Source organism: Passer domesticus, chromosome 1, assembly GCF_036417665.1.
Source record: "Passer domesticus isolate bPasDom1 chromosome 1, bPasDom1.hap1, whole genome shotgun sequence".
Lineage (NCBI taxonomy): Eukaryota > Metazoa > Chordata > Aves > Passeriformes > Passeridae > Passer > Passer domesticus.
The window spans coordinates 159,034,398-159,050,259 of NC_087474.1; the positions used below are offsets into that span (position 1 = coordinate 159,034,398).

Sequence of the window (15,862 nt, forward strand, 5' to 3'; positions counted from 1 at the left end):
ACTATCAATTTGCTCAGCTGGGCATCCTGACTCCAATATCTCCAGCAGCACTTGGAGATTTATGGGAAGTCAGAGAACGTCCCATATTGCATCTCGTTGGCAGTGCATTACTGGTGGAAAATAAGGAAGAAAGCAAGGAAAAAAGCCTTTTTTTTTTTTTTCTGTGTGTGTATGCAAAGCAATCCACAAAAAAATGGATTGGTGAGGACTAACTGTAAAGCTCTGTAAGGCTTTTCATGCTGTGAGTAATTTTATGGGAGGAGAGTTTGCAGTGCTACTCAGATTCCCATGAGGAACTTACTGACCAGCAGCCAATATCCACCAGAACAATTTCTTCTATGAAAGGGACAGTGGCTACAGGCTTTCTATCAAAATTTGTAGGTTTAATTACTAAAATTCTACTGTTAAAAAGAATAATAATAATAAAAAAATTAAATTAATTGACCAGTGAGCAGAAAATAGTTATTATACATGTATTAGAGAGCAGCAAATTGATTCCTCTTATTACTGAAATTGTTTCTGTGTCTATTTCCTTCAGCTCTTAAATATTTTCCCTTCAACTTTCCATTTTTCTCCCCATGACAGTAAAACCTCTTCTCCTGAAAGTTCCCATGGGCTTCAAGGGCAAATAATGACATTCTTGTGTGGCACTGTAATTGAGTTTAATGTGACCTTGCCTGATTCCCCTTTGGACCCAATTTATGTCACAGAAAAGAGCCTGGAGGTCAGCACAAAAAAGAAAAAAAAAAACAAAAACAAAAAAACAAAAAGCCCAGATCCCCATATCTCCAAGGCAGCATCTTCTGTTTCATCAAGCTCAGATGTAATTATGCAAGAAAACAAGAAAATTTAAAAAAATAAAACCAACAAAAAAAAAAAAAAAAAAACCACAAAAAAACCCAGTCCTTGCCATCCATCAGTAGTCAAAGTAATATGTTAAAATTATTCTTGCATTAATCTTGATGCCTACATGTGGAAACAGTCATTCCAGGCTCCCCTCCCCATCCTCTGGAGCAGATCATCACCCACTGATTTTTTTAGGCCGGCTGAGTTGCACATGGTCCTTCACAGGTTACCAAGGTGGCCTCGGGTGATCCAAGTTTTAAATCCTTATCTCAACTGCCTGCTGGCAAGTGCCATAAATCCAGGCTGTAAAAACCACTTGGTCAGAAATGAGTTGTGTGTTTAGAGCAGTCTTATTTCTAGGTGGAAGGGCAGTGAGAACAGGTTGAAGTAATACAGGACCTCGGAAAATGGCAGGTAGTGAATGAAAATAAAACATGAACTCAGGGAAGTTCCTGACTTAGAAACCATATTGATGCTGGAAGCAAGAGTGTAACAGAAATCAAATAAAATTGTCCTTATTTTCATTTCAGGTGCTGAATGTCATGTGGCTGAAAATTCTCCTTTGACTCTCACACTGGCTGGAATCTGGTCCTCACAGCTTGCTTGTGTTCTTGCCCATGATGCCAAGTCAGCAGTAACATCTGGGGTACAAAATCATTGTTGGAAGGTCCAAAACCTTCTGTTTTTCCAGTCTTTGCACTGGGGACAATGGGATGGGGACCATTCCTACCCTGTGACACTGATGCTGAGTTGAACCTAGAGATGACAGCCCAGCCTGCACACAAAACAGATGGGATTTTCTGGGATAAATGGGAATTCAGAGTGGGGTAAATTCTATTTTAAAGTCCTGCTCTGATCTGGCCACAGCCTGTATTTATCTACCCCCAAAGCTGCCTTTTCACTAGCACACAGCACTGAAGCAGTGTCATATCCAGATATATTCCATGGCTTTGGCCTTTCCAGACACTTAACACATTCCCAAACTCACCTGCACCCCACGACTGAGTCTTTAACCAATGCCAAACTCATGTGAAGCCAGATGATTTCTGCAATATTTTCACCCAAACTGAGACCCTGAGATGGATATGAACTGGCCAAAGTCTTTGTTGCTGAGTTCTTGATTTCCAATTCTACGTGATCCAGTTTTGGGAGGAGAACTGATGTCTGCAGCTGTTTCCCCTTGGATCATTTATAAGTGAAAACTACACTTGTTTGAGAGGAAAGGAAGTTATAGCAAGACACAGAGGTTAACAGCTTTAAAGCACCCACTGCCACTTCTTATTTTCATTATTCCTCCTTCCACAGAACCCATCATTCTCCCCCAACAGCATCTTGACTGACACATACCCTGGATGAGCCTCTGACAACCTCAGACAGCTGCTTGATGGCTTTGGTGCTAGTCGTGATGGTTTTATTAGTCTCCTGCTGGGTGGCATGCCTGCAGAAGAGAAGAGATGATGGGAATTGCAATTGAAATTAATTGCATAATGAGACACTTGGAGAAATCTATCAAGCTGCAGAGCAATTGAGACAACACAACAACAGCAGCACACGGAGGCTCAGGAGGGCTGCAGGAGTCCTGGGTCTTGACCAGCAATGGAAGCTAGAAGGAAATACTGGGAAGGTGCTGCCCAAAATATTCTTCCTGCTGTCAGCACAAAGACAATGCCTGTGAACCATTCAAAGGAAGTGATGAGGTGAAAACAGGGGTGAACAGGGAACAAGGCCATCACAGATGGTTGGTATTGCAATTTTTCAAGGAAGGGTTTTACAGCCAAAGGAGACACGACTGGGGAGTTGCCTGATAGCTTGCCCAGGAAAAATATTGTTCTCAGGAGAGAAATCTGAAATTGAACAGGACAAATTTACTTACCCTGGTCATCTACCCCTTAATGACACAGTATCTCCAGGAAAGCACTGGGGATGTGAAGGTGCAGAGCTACTTCACCAGCACTGAAACAGGCAGAACCAGCCACCCCTCCAGTCAGAGGTGTCCCTTTTACACCCCAAATTCCAGTATCATTATTCCTTGTAAGCACTGGTTGCTGGCCTTGCTCTTTGGGACCATATAAACAAATGGGAAGAGACATAAATGCTTCCCAAAGGTATTTATTAGCTCAGTCCAGTAGTTCTCAAGCTTTCTAAGGTCAACAGGGCACACTCAGCTTCTAAGCTTCTCCAGAGAGCACTTCATATCCTTTCAGTCAGAAAGAAGTGGTTTTCTGTGAGGTTTCATTCAAAACCTCAAGAAATACCTGGAAAAGACCGGAGAAAATGATGTTTTTTCTCCCTTTGAGAACACACACGAGCATGAGCCACAGTGGTATTGAAAAGACTATCGAAAAGACTCAACTGTCACTGCTTTTATTTTTTTTTTTTTTTTTTTTTTAGAGTGATGAGATGTGAAGTGAATGGAAGTTCTTTGATTAAAAAATGTAAAAATGTCTATTCATGGCCACTCGGTCCTGAAGACCCATGGCTTGTCCTGTCTATTCAGCTCCTTTCTTCTTCTCTGCCAATTCTGATGGAGAGTACATGTCTTTTGAGACTTAGGTCATCTCTTCCAGCACCTCCTTTGAAGATCAAGGCCAGTCCCCAAAGAGCTTTTACCAAACACAGCTTTAACTACAAAAACATCAAGACCTCTCCTGTTGAGGTCTTAATCCAAAGTTCAGCAGTTCTTTCCCCACTCCGATGTTTTTGTGCAAACAGCTCAGCTGGGAAAGCTGTCCAGGATCATGGAATCATAGGATGGCCTGGAATGGAAAGGACCTCCAAGCTCATCCATTTCCAACCCCCTGCCATGGGCAGAGACATCTTCCAGTGGACCAAGTTGCTCCCAGCCCTATCCAACCTGGCCTTGGACAATGCCAGGGATGGGGCAGCCACAACTTTTCTGGGCAATCTCTGCCAGGGCCTCACCACCCTCCCAGTAAATAAAATTACACTTGAGTTCATACAAGGTACCTGCAAGTGAAAGCTTAGTGCACATGAAGACAACATCTCTTAGTTGCACAACAGGAATTCAGACGTGTGTCAATGGTTGAACACTCACACAGAAGGCATGGACTCCTCTGGCACCACACAAGAAGGAGAAATAATCCCATGTAAAGACAAAATCAGATCCAATAACGAGTTATTACCTCTGTTGATTTAAATTAAGATACAATTTCTGTGTTAATTCATCAAAATGCACTTCATTTTCTGATGATCCCAGGACTCACCACACCAGCTGAGCAATTACATCACTTTTAATTTGAGATGGAAGAGGTCACATCTATCACAGACAGGTATTCCACACTGCCGTGGCGAGAGAGGGAGCTGGGAATTGAATCCTGTCACATTGCTAACATTGAGGAGTGCACAGTCAGCCTGATCCCCAATCTCTTAATCAAGTATCTCTTGCCACCAAATGCATGAATTCTACAAGCAGCAGATTCAAATCTCAGATTTCCATACCTAATTCCTCTTAATGGAAAGCAAGATGCTGGAGTTGACATCCATTTTGCAGACCTCATTAAATTATCTGCCCACAGAATAACTCAGGGATTTACATACCACTAATGCTCCATCCCCAAAGTAAAATGGCTTGTTAGGCTCTTGCATCTGATCCTTCCCAATCTCTAAAGTTAAATAAAGCCTTCTTCATTTGCATTGTAATGTAAATTTTATGTTAGATATTTTACGTAATAAATTCATGCTGGGCACGAACTTTACTCTGCTGGAAAAATAAGTGGGAGCAGGAGTACAAAAAAATAAAAGTTCTGCCTTCCAGCTCTTAATTCAAAATGCACTTTAACCAACATGCTGGTGCTTGATTTTGGCACTTCCCACTATGTTGTCAGCACAATTAACTTCTTATTCTTCAGTCTCAGAGATGTGCTCAGGAATCAGACAATGATTATATTTAATTTACATTAAATGCTATTAAGATCTTAATTTAAAAAAAAAAGCCATCTCAAAACACTGCTTCCTGAAGTATTTTATTTTAATTTGTAATGGTAACAAGATACGTTGTTGTTGTTGCTTTTGTTGTTGTTTTTATTATTAGTATTAACAGCATTATTAGTATTATTATCTGTCTTTATATTCTTCTCCCCATGGAAGCATGGAAGTTAATTAGAGGAGTGTCTTTCATGAATAAAATTTCCTTCTCAAAAGAGTCCTCCACACAACAGTAAGTTAATACTCCATCTGTGAAGCTGCCAAGTACCTAAAATACAAACGCAGCAAAAGATTTACCTGTCTACAGCTCTGCTCTGAAAACAAACCCTGGCAGGGTGAGCACCAGAGAGAGCATCTCTTAGGAGGGGTAACATCTCTTGCTGAGCATTTCTGCGTGCACAAACGCTGCGAAGACAAAGCACTAAATAATCCAGGAGATGCCAAACTGCTGCCTACGAGCTCCCCGTGGCTGCTGCTTCCTCTGCTGGAGGAGCACGGTCCAGCGAATCCCTGATCCCCAGCTGATCACAGTTTGTTCTTTGAGCGATCATCTCTCTAATTTATTTATCCAGTTTTAAAAGAGCTCGGCGAAGAGGCGGTGGCTGCTCCCCGCCATCCGCAGGGACACCGGGAAGGAGCTGAACTTCTGCCTCTGCTGCTTCTCTGAGACTCTTGATGAATGGCCAAGCCAGTGGAAAAATAATCAGACCCCAAGTGCAAGAGCAAACACCAGCAAGGGAGGGAGTTCTCTCTGCCTCCCTGTGCCTGCTGATACTCACAATAATCCCACAGAGCTTCGTTTTCCAGCTCCGGCAGGAAATGCCATTTCCACTCATAAAACAAGATACAGCTTATTTTATTTTCATCTGATCCCTAATGGAAGAGCAATAATGCATTTTTCAGGTACAGATCAAAGATACCTTTGCTGTAGTGGTTTGAACATCATTAGATTCAGATTTTTTAGCACAGGGCAACTGCACAGCAATGGAGTCATTTTTGCACTTAAGAGTGGTCAAGTAGGATGGGCAAGAATTAAACCAGATAGCTCAGCATAACTCAAAACTTGTCTTTTTCACAGCTGCTATAATATTTACTGCAGTTTTCTTATCCATAAAGTGGTAAAAGTCAGAGTACTTTGAGCAGAGCACAGAGCTGCAGGATCTGTGGCTTAAGCAGAAGTAGGTTGAGCAGCTGCATTTACATTTATTTCATTGCTGCTGGAGACAGAGATGCAAAAGGGAGCATCAAATATGCAGAGGGAGATTGGCACCACAGGACATCTCCTTCCTGCCTTACAGATGGATTCTGTGAAGGACTGGTGGATGTAGGACCTGATAGGCCCCAGCAAACCTCAAATAGATAAAACTTCATACATTGCCCACAGGGACAGCAATGGATCCTAAGGATCCCGTTCCCTTTTCTCCACCTATTAAAGGTGTTTAACTACAGAGAAAATCCAACGGAGATTCTTTGTGGTTTGTGGAGGGGAGGCACCTGTAGCATGAAGTTCTGCCCTGGAATGTGGTCAAAAACCTCAAATAATGCCCTATTTTTCAGACTGTTAGTGGTGGGATGAGAGGGGCACCCTGTGCTAGGTTTTGGTGTTAAATTGTGTTAAAACCCATCTGCCATGCAAACTTCAAACCAACACCCTGACAGTGAGGCAGAGATTTGGCACATGACTGGCAGTCAGCCCCTGTAAGCTACAAAAGTCCAGTCCAGTTTTCATACATATGAAAACACATATTCATACATTTTCTATCCTATTCCTCTTTGGAGTGTGTGTGGACATTCATCCTTTGGGTAAAGAATGTGCCCCAAGGATGTCCCTCAAGGCTGAGTGAAAAAGATTTGCCCTCAGTCATTGGCCTGGGTGAGTTACATCAATCTCTAATAATTGTTTGCTTTGGTAGATTTAACATGATTTCTTTAATGTTGCTTTGATTTAGTGCACTATCCTCTCTGATACTGTAATACTAGTTTTAGCTTTTATGCTGAGTAGTAAATAATTCTGATTGAGTTATTTTGTCTAATCATTTATCATAAGAAATAATCCATTTTCATAGACAAATATCTGATGTGCCATCATTAAAATCTGAGGGACAAAGTTGTAAAACTTAGACTGTTGATAAAGTCTGGGGATAATCCTGGTTCCAGCTGCCCCCAGGCTCCTCTCTGAGGAGTTTAGAAAGCAAAGGGATCCTCTCTGCACCTCATGACTCAATGGGACCTTCTCTAACAAACTCTGTCTGAAGCTCCCACTCCAACCTTCAACAGCACCTCCAAAACAATGCAGAGAATCCTCACTGGAGAGGTGACCCAGCCTTATGGTGCATCCTACACAACCAGGATGATCCTACAGCAGACCCAGAGAATATCCTGAGTTGGAAGGGACCCATGAGGATCATCCCAGCCCAACTCCTGGCCCTGCACAGGACAATCCCAACAATCCCACCCCAACCCTGAGAGAATTGCTCAAATACTCCTTGAGCTCTGGAAGTCTCAGGGCTGTGACCAGTCCTTGGGGAGCCTGTTCAGTGCTCAATGACATTTTGGGGGAAGAACCTTTTCCTGATATCCAAATGTAACCTCCCCTAACACAGCTCCAGACACTGAGATCAGTGTCTGCCTTCCCTCTTCCCATCACGAGGAAGCTGAAACACTCATCTGTAGGATAGAAACGTTTTCTGCCTTAGATCACTGCACTTTACAGAATCACAGAAATGCCAGGATGCATGGAAAATCATGCTGTGAAAAGGTGACAGAGGAGTCCTGCAAGTTTATTTGAATGGAGTGAGACAGTCCACCAGGGCACAGCCTGTGGAGTTTTCTCTCTCTCTCTCGGATTTTGGAGAGCACATCCTTCCTTTAACCCAAACTCCCAGCTGCACGTGGCCCTCTTCCTTTCCCCATTGCCTGAGGTACCAGCAAGTTGCAGCCTTCCCAAACCACCTACCCCACATTTCCCCTTGAACCTGGCATTTTACCCCAAAGTTCAGAAACTCAGGCTTGTGCAGACCCACATGTTTCAGCAGTCAAACTGTCTGGGTTCTGTGACAATCCTTAAAGTTAAAAGAGACATTAAGACCCATTCCAAAGACATTAACATCCATCCCCTCACCCATGGAATTGTTTATAAAGGCATTAGCACACATCTTCCCTATCCAGGACTTGTGGCTCTGTTTCTGCATGATGAATGCAGGGGGCATCTCTCACCTCGAAATAAAGCAGGAAAACGAACCAGGAGGAAAGGTTATTTTTTAGAATCACAGAATCACAGTCTCATGGCATGGTTTGGGTTGAAAGCAACCTCAGAGATCAAACCCTGTGCCTCGGGCAGGGATGCCACCCATTAGATCAGGTTCCTCAGGGCCCCATCCAACCTGGCCTAAATTGTTGCACTAATTTTCAGCAAGTCCTAAAGTATATTTTCTGTGTTGTTACAACCATCAAAGGAAGAACAGTTAAATCTACTTATTCTGGCTCCAAACTGACTTTCTCAGCCATTTTCCCCCCATTTTTTTTCTTCTTCAACACCTAATTGTGCATGTTGAGGAATAGTTTACAACAGAGCGAAATAAGAGCTCTAATTCTGATCTGTCAGCAAACCCCTTTGCATAGGTGTAAATCATCCAGCAGAGTAAAAGTCAGGAGAAATACAGACTGCTACTTCCAGGTTTCAAGCCACACAATATTCTAAAATAAAAGCATCATGGATTTCCAATTTACCTGTCACTTGAAAGTATTAGGAGACGTGGCACTATTTTTCTTACAGGAGCTTAGGGGATGGTCTGTGGCTGTGTGGGAAAAGAAGGGGAGGTATTTCAAACCCACCTGACATGAGTGAAATACCATCTATAGAGAGAACACAGTTTGCAGTTCTGCTGTTCAGTGGTTCTGCATTAAAACCAGGAATTTTTGTCAGCAGCCCGCACAAATTTCATCACAGAAGTGCAAACCTTAGCAAAATTTTTCATGGCTTTTTCAATACCTATTTTTAAATACCTTTTTTATCATGGCTTCTTAAAATTAAATCATCATAAATAAAGAAGCAGTTATTACTGAAATAAGGAGAAAGCTTGCTCCCCTGAAGGATTTAACCAGATGCAGGCAGCTAGTTACTCATTAACAACCACCAGCAATTCAGATTTGTATTTTTCAACGAAATTATCTGCAGAACAGTTTATGAGAGCCCCCCTTAACCCTGCATCACCTACAGATTAGCTCAGCACTGCCTCAGACTCCATCTGTCAAGTCACTGCTGACAGCTCTCAAAAAGGACCCCACGGGAAGCAGTTCAGCAATGTCACTGCCATTAGTCACCTCTCACGTTGTTTCTCTTTCTCCCACCCATACTATTCCCAAGGAAGCTTTAATTTTAAAAGTTCCACTTTCCTTCCCAATGGGAGAGCCCCTTGAATCCTTTGTAACTGCCCTGCTAGCACCTGAGATATATTACACCTCCCTCTCCCTCATTATGCAGTAAGCCTCTTAGCTTATGAGAGGCAGAATGCAATTTAATTTGTCATAATTTCATTTTGATGAACTCTGATGCCTACTGATCACGATAGTTATAATTTATTTTTTTTTCCCCCTCCAGGTGCTGATAAACTACTTATTTCTTTTTACCTATCCTTGCAACTTCACTTGTGCTGAGGTAAACCATTCTCCTGCACCAAATTTCTGCAAAAAGCAAACAGATCCTTCCCTTCCCAGCCCAAGGACCTCAGCTACCCTCTGTGAGCTCTAAATATCCACCCAAATTTCCAGAATTGCCCTGAAAATCCTTTTAGCTCCCCGAGATAAATGGTATCAAGGCTGTGACTGTTCTGATTGCTTTGCCCGTGCTCTCTAATTCTGTCCTGCCTCTCACATTCCTGCATTAACCAGGGGACCGTGGCTCAACATCTGCCACAGAAAGGTCACTGGGATGCGGGGATGTGTTCCCGCAGCAATCCTCAGCGGCAGAGCCGGCGGTGCCTGCAGCAATCATCGAAAGCAGCGAGCGACACACAACCTACAGAGCTCTTATCACGCCTTCCTTCCAGGGATTTGCTGCAGCTCCTTGCTGAAGCTTGGATTGGAGCTGTCTTTCCAGGTTTTTCAGGGCTGGGACTCGATGATCTTTAGGGTTGCTTCCAGCCCAAGGCATTCTGTGATTTGATGATTCCGATTCTGCGCAGAGAAAGCTCAGGGTCGCTGATTTTAGGGCTCCGTAGAAGGAGTTAAGTCAGCTTGAAGGGGGGAACTAAAGAGTTTCTGAGTCCTGCTTGTAGCCCAGAAATACAGAGAAAAAAATATATCCTGTAAAAGAGTTTTAGAAACTGATGGAAGGTGTCACTGCCCATGGCAGGGGGGTTGGATCTATATGATCTTTATGGTCCCTTCCAACCCAAACCATTCAATGACTCTGTGATGAAAAAATTGCCTGTTCTGGAATGGCAGAGATGTGGGATTTGTCTTAGCTTCATCCTCAAATCTGTATGTGGACTCCAAAAAATGCAAACTCCCTCTTAACAGTTCGCCCATTGCAGAAAACGGACTGGAAGCTGCAGACTCAAAATCCAATATATAACAAATCCCAAAGACTTCATGAAGATAAAAGTGATGACTTTGAAGCAAGTTTACTCATAATTTATGCTCCTATAGATTAGCTTGTGTGTTTTAGCATAGAACCACAAATATTGCTTTGAGGGTGCACAAATGTGCCAGAAGGTGCCCTGCACACACACACAGACACGCATGTAGGAAAGACAAATGGACAGGAGATAAATGGCACTGCAGATTAATGGAGTCTGTTATACTTCCCACACTCCCTCTCTTGGTTTTAGCATTTAACATGCATTCAATACTCGACAGGGCACTGTGAAAAGCAAAGATGAAGGGTTCTTTACTGATGTGAATGAATGATTGCTTCAGCTCTCCTTGAAGAATCACAATGGAACCATCGTTAATAAAAGAGCCAGTACTTGGAGGATGAAAAGTTTTGGTGGAGGGAGATGTAGATTTTTTAGGCTTTATTTCAATTTTAAAATTTGCTTTTGCTGGTTCATGTGTTTTCTTGCCACCACATTTTTTCAGTGGCAAGAGCATGCAGAGCAAACATCTGCAAAAAAAAGGAAAAAAATCACATCAATTTCTGAGATGTAGGCATTTTCATCCCAGAAAATACATGTTTAATTAAAAAAAAAACCAAACAAAAACAAAAACAAAATCAAACAAAAAAAAACCAACGTTGCTTAAACCCAGGCAATTTTCATTGAAAAATGAATCCATTTCACTCAAACAACTGCAATGAGTTTTGTTATTTTGTGAAGTGAGCAAGAAATCAAAGGAAAACAAACAGCTTGAGACACTTTTCAGCTGGCTGTGGTTATTTGTGTATTTCTAGTTAGGGGCATTAAAGCACAAATGCTCCTGTGTGTATGCTTAAATTAAGTGATGTGCCCAAACCCGGTTCCTCCATCAGGATTTAAGTGAGAAGGAAAAGGCATTAGCAGCAATTGTGCCCCTGGAATTGTCAGTGTGGAGCACACAGGCTGTCTCATACAGCCGTGAAAAATGTCCACCCTTGGACTAGCAGGAAATCTAAACAGAAAGGCAATGACCAAGCAATTCTTCTGCAGTCCAAAGAGCAGAGCCAGGTGGTTTATCATCTCCAAAAAAGTCAGCTTTAAGAACCAGCAGACAAATATCCAGAGCCCTGCAGCAGTGCAGGGACACGGTGGCTTCGAGCACAGCCCTGGCAGGAATCAGGTGCTGTGGGGTTCAGGAGGAAGCAGCTCAGCAAGAGAAACACATTTGTTACCCTGATCCCCAATTTCATCCCAGGTGATAAATGAAGGAAATGTCACCATGAAGTTCACAGACCAAACTGGAGGAAGGTTGATTAACACTGGTTTTCTTGATGGAGAATATGAAGAAATGTTTCAAAACAACAGCACTGGGGACACCAGGTTTGTTAGAAATACACTTTTTAGGCATTATAAAAAGACTTCATAAACCTCCATGCTGATGTTAATAAATAGTGCTCTGTAAATATAAATTATTTAAGCTGTCTGTGCAATGCAAATGGATTGGTATTTAGAACAGGTGTTGAAGATGATGCAAAGTCCACTAACAGTGACACAACACACAAAGAAATCCAATATTTAGCCAACTTCTGATCTATTTGTTTTGCTTTGGTACCATCACTGGCAGAGGCAATGGCACAGTTTTTGGCTTCCAAGACAGATGGTTATGGATCCCACAGGTTGGGTTTCCCTTGGCATCTCTTTCTTCTCCATCTGGAAACTCCATTCAGGTTGGCCAAGATGATTTTGGGTTTATTAATCTAGGATTTAAATGAAACTTCGCAAACAAGTCCTGCTTCAGACATGGCTCATCCACAGAGTCCATATTCTTCTAAACAGAAAAGCATCTTTTGGACCCCTCATTACACAGACAGACCCCTTTTTGTCCCCCAAAAAAATCAGTCCTACTATGTTTTATGTCCCACATTTTACCTCCCTGGTCCCAACCCTCTCTCTCACATATCCTACAGAGAAGAAACTAAATTTTCCCTCCATACCATTTCCACACCCCCAACAATATGAACTTCACCAAAATCAAACTCTGTCCACAAGTTCTCTAATTCCTAAAACAAAAACAAACAAACAAACGAACCCCAAACCATTTCACATCAAGAGTTTGCTACTATACTTTTTTTTTTTTTATCAACCTCCCTAAACTCAGATGCTCAATTCCAAATTCCTGTGTAAATCTCCTCAGCCCTGGTGAGGAGGTGAGGCACATCTGGAATGCTGTGTCCAGTTCTGGGCTCCTCAGTACAGGAGAGACATGGAGCTCCTGGAATGGGGCCAGTGAAGGGTGATGAGGATGATCTGGGGACTGGAACACCTCTGATAGGAAAATGCTGAAGGAGATGGGGCTGTTCAGCCTCAAGAAAAGACAACTGAGAGGGGACCTCATCCCTCTGTCAGTGTCTGCAGGGAGGGCTCAGAGCAGGGACCAGGCTCTGCTCGGTGTTCCCAGCAATGGGACAAGAGGAACAGGCCAGAAATGATGCCCAGGAAGTTCCTGGACATGGGGAAGAACTTCTGTCTGAGCGCTGGAATAGATCATCCAGAGAGGGTGTGGAGTCTCCCTCCCTGCAGATATTCCAGAGCCATCTGGACACAATCCTGTGCCTGTGCTCTGTGATGGCCCTGCTGGAGCAGGGAGGTGGCACCAGGTGACCCCACTGTGGTCCCTTCCAGCCTGACCCATTCTGTGATTCTGCATTCCCAAAACATTTCCCCAGCCACATCACCTGAGCTAGGAGAGGACCTCCTCCCCCTGACACCTCCATACATTTATAAAGTACAGCCACTCCCACCCCTCACCTGTCCAGATCCAGCAACTGAGGAAACCTACCAGGACTTCTCACTCTGGTCCTCAGATCACATTTTCCCTGATGGGGGATGTCCAAACCACTTCCTCACCCACCTAAAATTCATCCCACATTTGTGCCCACCACGATATCCTAAGCCAGACCTGCAGCTCTCAGCCTGCCTGGTACAAAAGTATTGGGACCAGAACGGGAAGCTGCAAACTGCTGCTGCTTCAGACAGAAAAAACATTACCTTCCAATTACCTTCCTGACTCCTTCTGAAGGTGATCACTCCCACTGCTGCTGAGAACGACTTTAACTGCTCCATGTCCTGTGGGCTGGGGCTCTCTGCTCTCACCAGTGCCATTTCTGCTCACTCTGAACGTGTTGTACCTTCCTGACCAGCTCCCTCAACTCCACAGAGAGAGCAAACACCAAATGCTCCACAACTTTGTTTTTTCCCTCTCCTCCACCTTTCCCTCTGCTGGAAGGTGTTTTGGAATACAGTGCTATGCAGAGAGGGAGGTCAGCTGGAGGAAAGAGACATTTTAAAGTACAAAGTGAAGCGTAAAAGTCGATGTTGGTAACAGCGCTGGCGCTTTCTGAACACACTCCCTTGAGGCACTTGTGCCAAGATCTATTTTTTCTGATTTTGGAGGTTTTTTTTTAGCAGAAGACGGGAGAACAGAAAAATGTGAACATAATATAAGGCAGGAATCAGCTTTAAAATATGTTTGCTTGAGAGCAGGATTTTTTTGTTGTGGTTTTATTTGTTTTCATACTGCACTTTGTTCTCAAAAGCACAGAGATAACTGGAAGGAATTGTGCTGGGAAGAGAAATGGATCTCAGCAGCCTACTTGCCACCTATTGCTCTATCCCTTATACTTCATATGCCTCTTTAAATCTGACATCTCTGCAACTTTCTGAGCATAAGGGCAAGCTGTGAAGTACAAGGCAAATTAATATATTTATCCCGCACAGAGTGCAATGCACTCAAAATACAGAGTCTCAATCTCCAAATACTTTTCTTTCTCCTTCACTGTCCTTTCCATTCACCTTACATTTCCCTCTGCCTGGCAGTGCTTTTTGAGCAACACTTTAATTTAGCAGGCAGATAGATGTATCTGTCTCTTTTCAGGAATGATTACCTTTCTAAAACAGGCAAAAATCTTAAAAGAAATGCCACTGGTGAGACTCCTCTGCTCATCAGCCCCACATTTCATTACTTTAAAGATCCTTCAGGCTCTCAGGTGACAATAATGCATAATTTCCAGCGTGCCAGAAGTCGCTCTTCCCCACCACCCTGCAACTGACATCAGACCATAAAGCAGAGGAGCACTTAGATTACAAAAACACAAGGCACTTTATTGGCCCATAAAACACCCGCTAGAGCAGCCATGTGAATGAAGACCCCATTTTGTGGGGCAATAAATTTTGCACCAGCACCCAAAAGGCACTGTTATTACAGGAGTTGTGCAAATCACCATCCCTGGTCCATGACAAAAACCCTCAGACTGTGGCCAGGATGATTTGTGCCTCCACAACAATTAAAATGCACTGCTGGTCGTCCAAAAAATTAAACTTCAAAAGAGACCCTGCCCTAGTAAGAAACGAGTACAAACAGATAATAAAAGGATAAACAAACAGAATAAAAGACCTGAGGAAGTCCATTACAAATCACCAGGCTCTGAGGTTTGTTTCAGGTAAGGCAAGACTCTCTTTCTGCTGGCAGAAGCATTTAATGAACTCAGATACAGCAACTCTCTGTTTACAGGGAGGGCCAAGGGAAATATCCAAGGTTTCCAATCGGTTTGAATGTGAAAACTGTGAGCCCCGTTATCAGAAACCTCTGCTGCTGATAGCAAATTTGTTCTCCAGGGGGAAAATGGATTCAGCTTAAGAACCACTGTTAAGAGTCCAATGCAGGTGCTTAAAAGAAAATTACTTGATGAAAGATCAATAATGTTTCTCCTCTCCCTGAATCAAGGCTCATGTGCAGAATAAGAAATTCCAGAGACTGAGCCTCTATTGCCTTGCTTCAGCACGAGCAATTGTAAATGTAACCAGGGTAGTAAATGACATATTTAAAATCATGTGTTGAAAATCACATTGCATTTGTGCAGGTAGGGACCCAAAAAGAGAAGAAAACAGAGAAAGTCACACACTCAGTGCACTGTAAAACCAGATGGAGCAGCCCAAACGTGTTTCCTTGCAGCCTCAGTGCTTAAAAACAGCCTTTCATACAAAATGGGTAAGTGTGCTAAGTTTATGCAACAGCTGCCAAAAAGTTGAGCACATGGATCCAGCTGACAAGTTCCCTAAATGAATTCAGCAGCAATATCCATTGAAGGACCAAAGCACCACAGGAGAGATGCTACTGAAGCATGTGACTGACCTTTCCTTTTAAAATAAAAGGATTTTACATCAAAACAGGGTCAGGCTGAAATGCAAGAAGATAAAGGGAGTAATCCTAAATATAATTTTTTTTCCTTTCCCTTCCTGAATGAACAGAAGAGTTTGTTCAGCTGAAAATGGACTTCTGGAGTACAGTGAAAATCTGGAGCGTTTCAGACACGTGAGATCTTGGATAAATGGTGATGGCTCAGCTATTACAGAGCAGAAAGAGATTTTCCCCTCCTTGTCAGTTCATTAAAATCTCTGTTAGTGTGTGCTGTGGTAGCAACAGGAGGCACATGTCA

The 15,862-nt window shown here is 42.9% G+C and overlaps 1 protein-coding gene across 11 annotated transcripts in view; it reads right to left on the minus strand.

Annotated features, from left to right (window-relative positions):
• The window catches only part of TSNARE1 (t-SNARE domain containing 1), a 448,830-nt gene that overhangs the window by 243,283 nt on the left and 189,685 nt on the right, over positions 1–15,862 (minus strand). For all 11 annotated transcript variants that reach the window (XM_064398977.1, XM_064398966.1, XM_064398995.1 and 8 more), the window contains one exon: positions 2,194–2,284. In XM_064398977.1, coding sequence (XP_064255047.1) covers positions 2,194–2,284 — 91 coding nt within the window. The remainder of the gene's footprint in view (positions 1–2,193; positions 2,285–15,862) is intronic.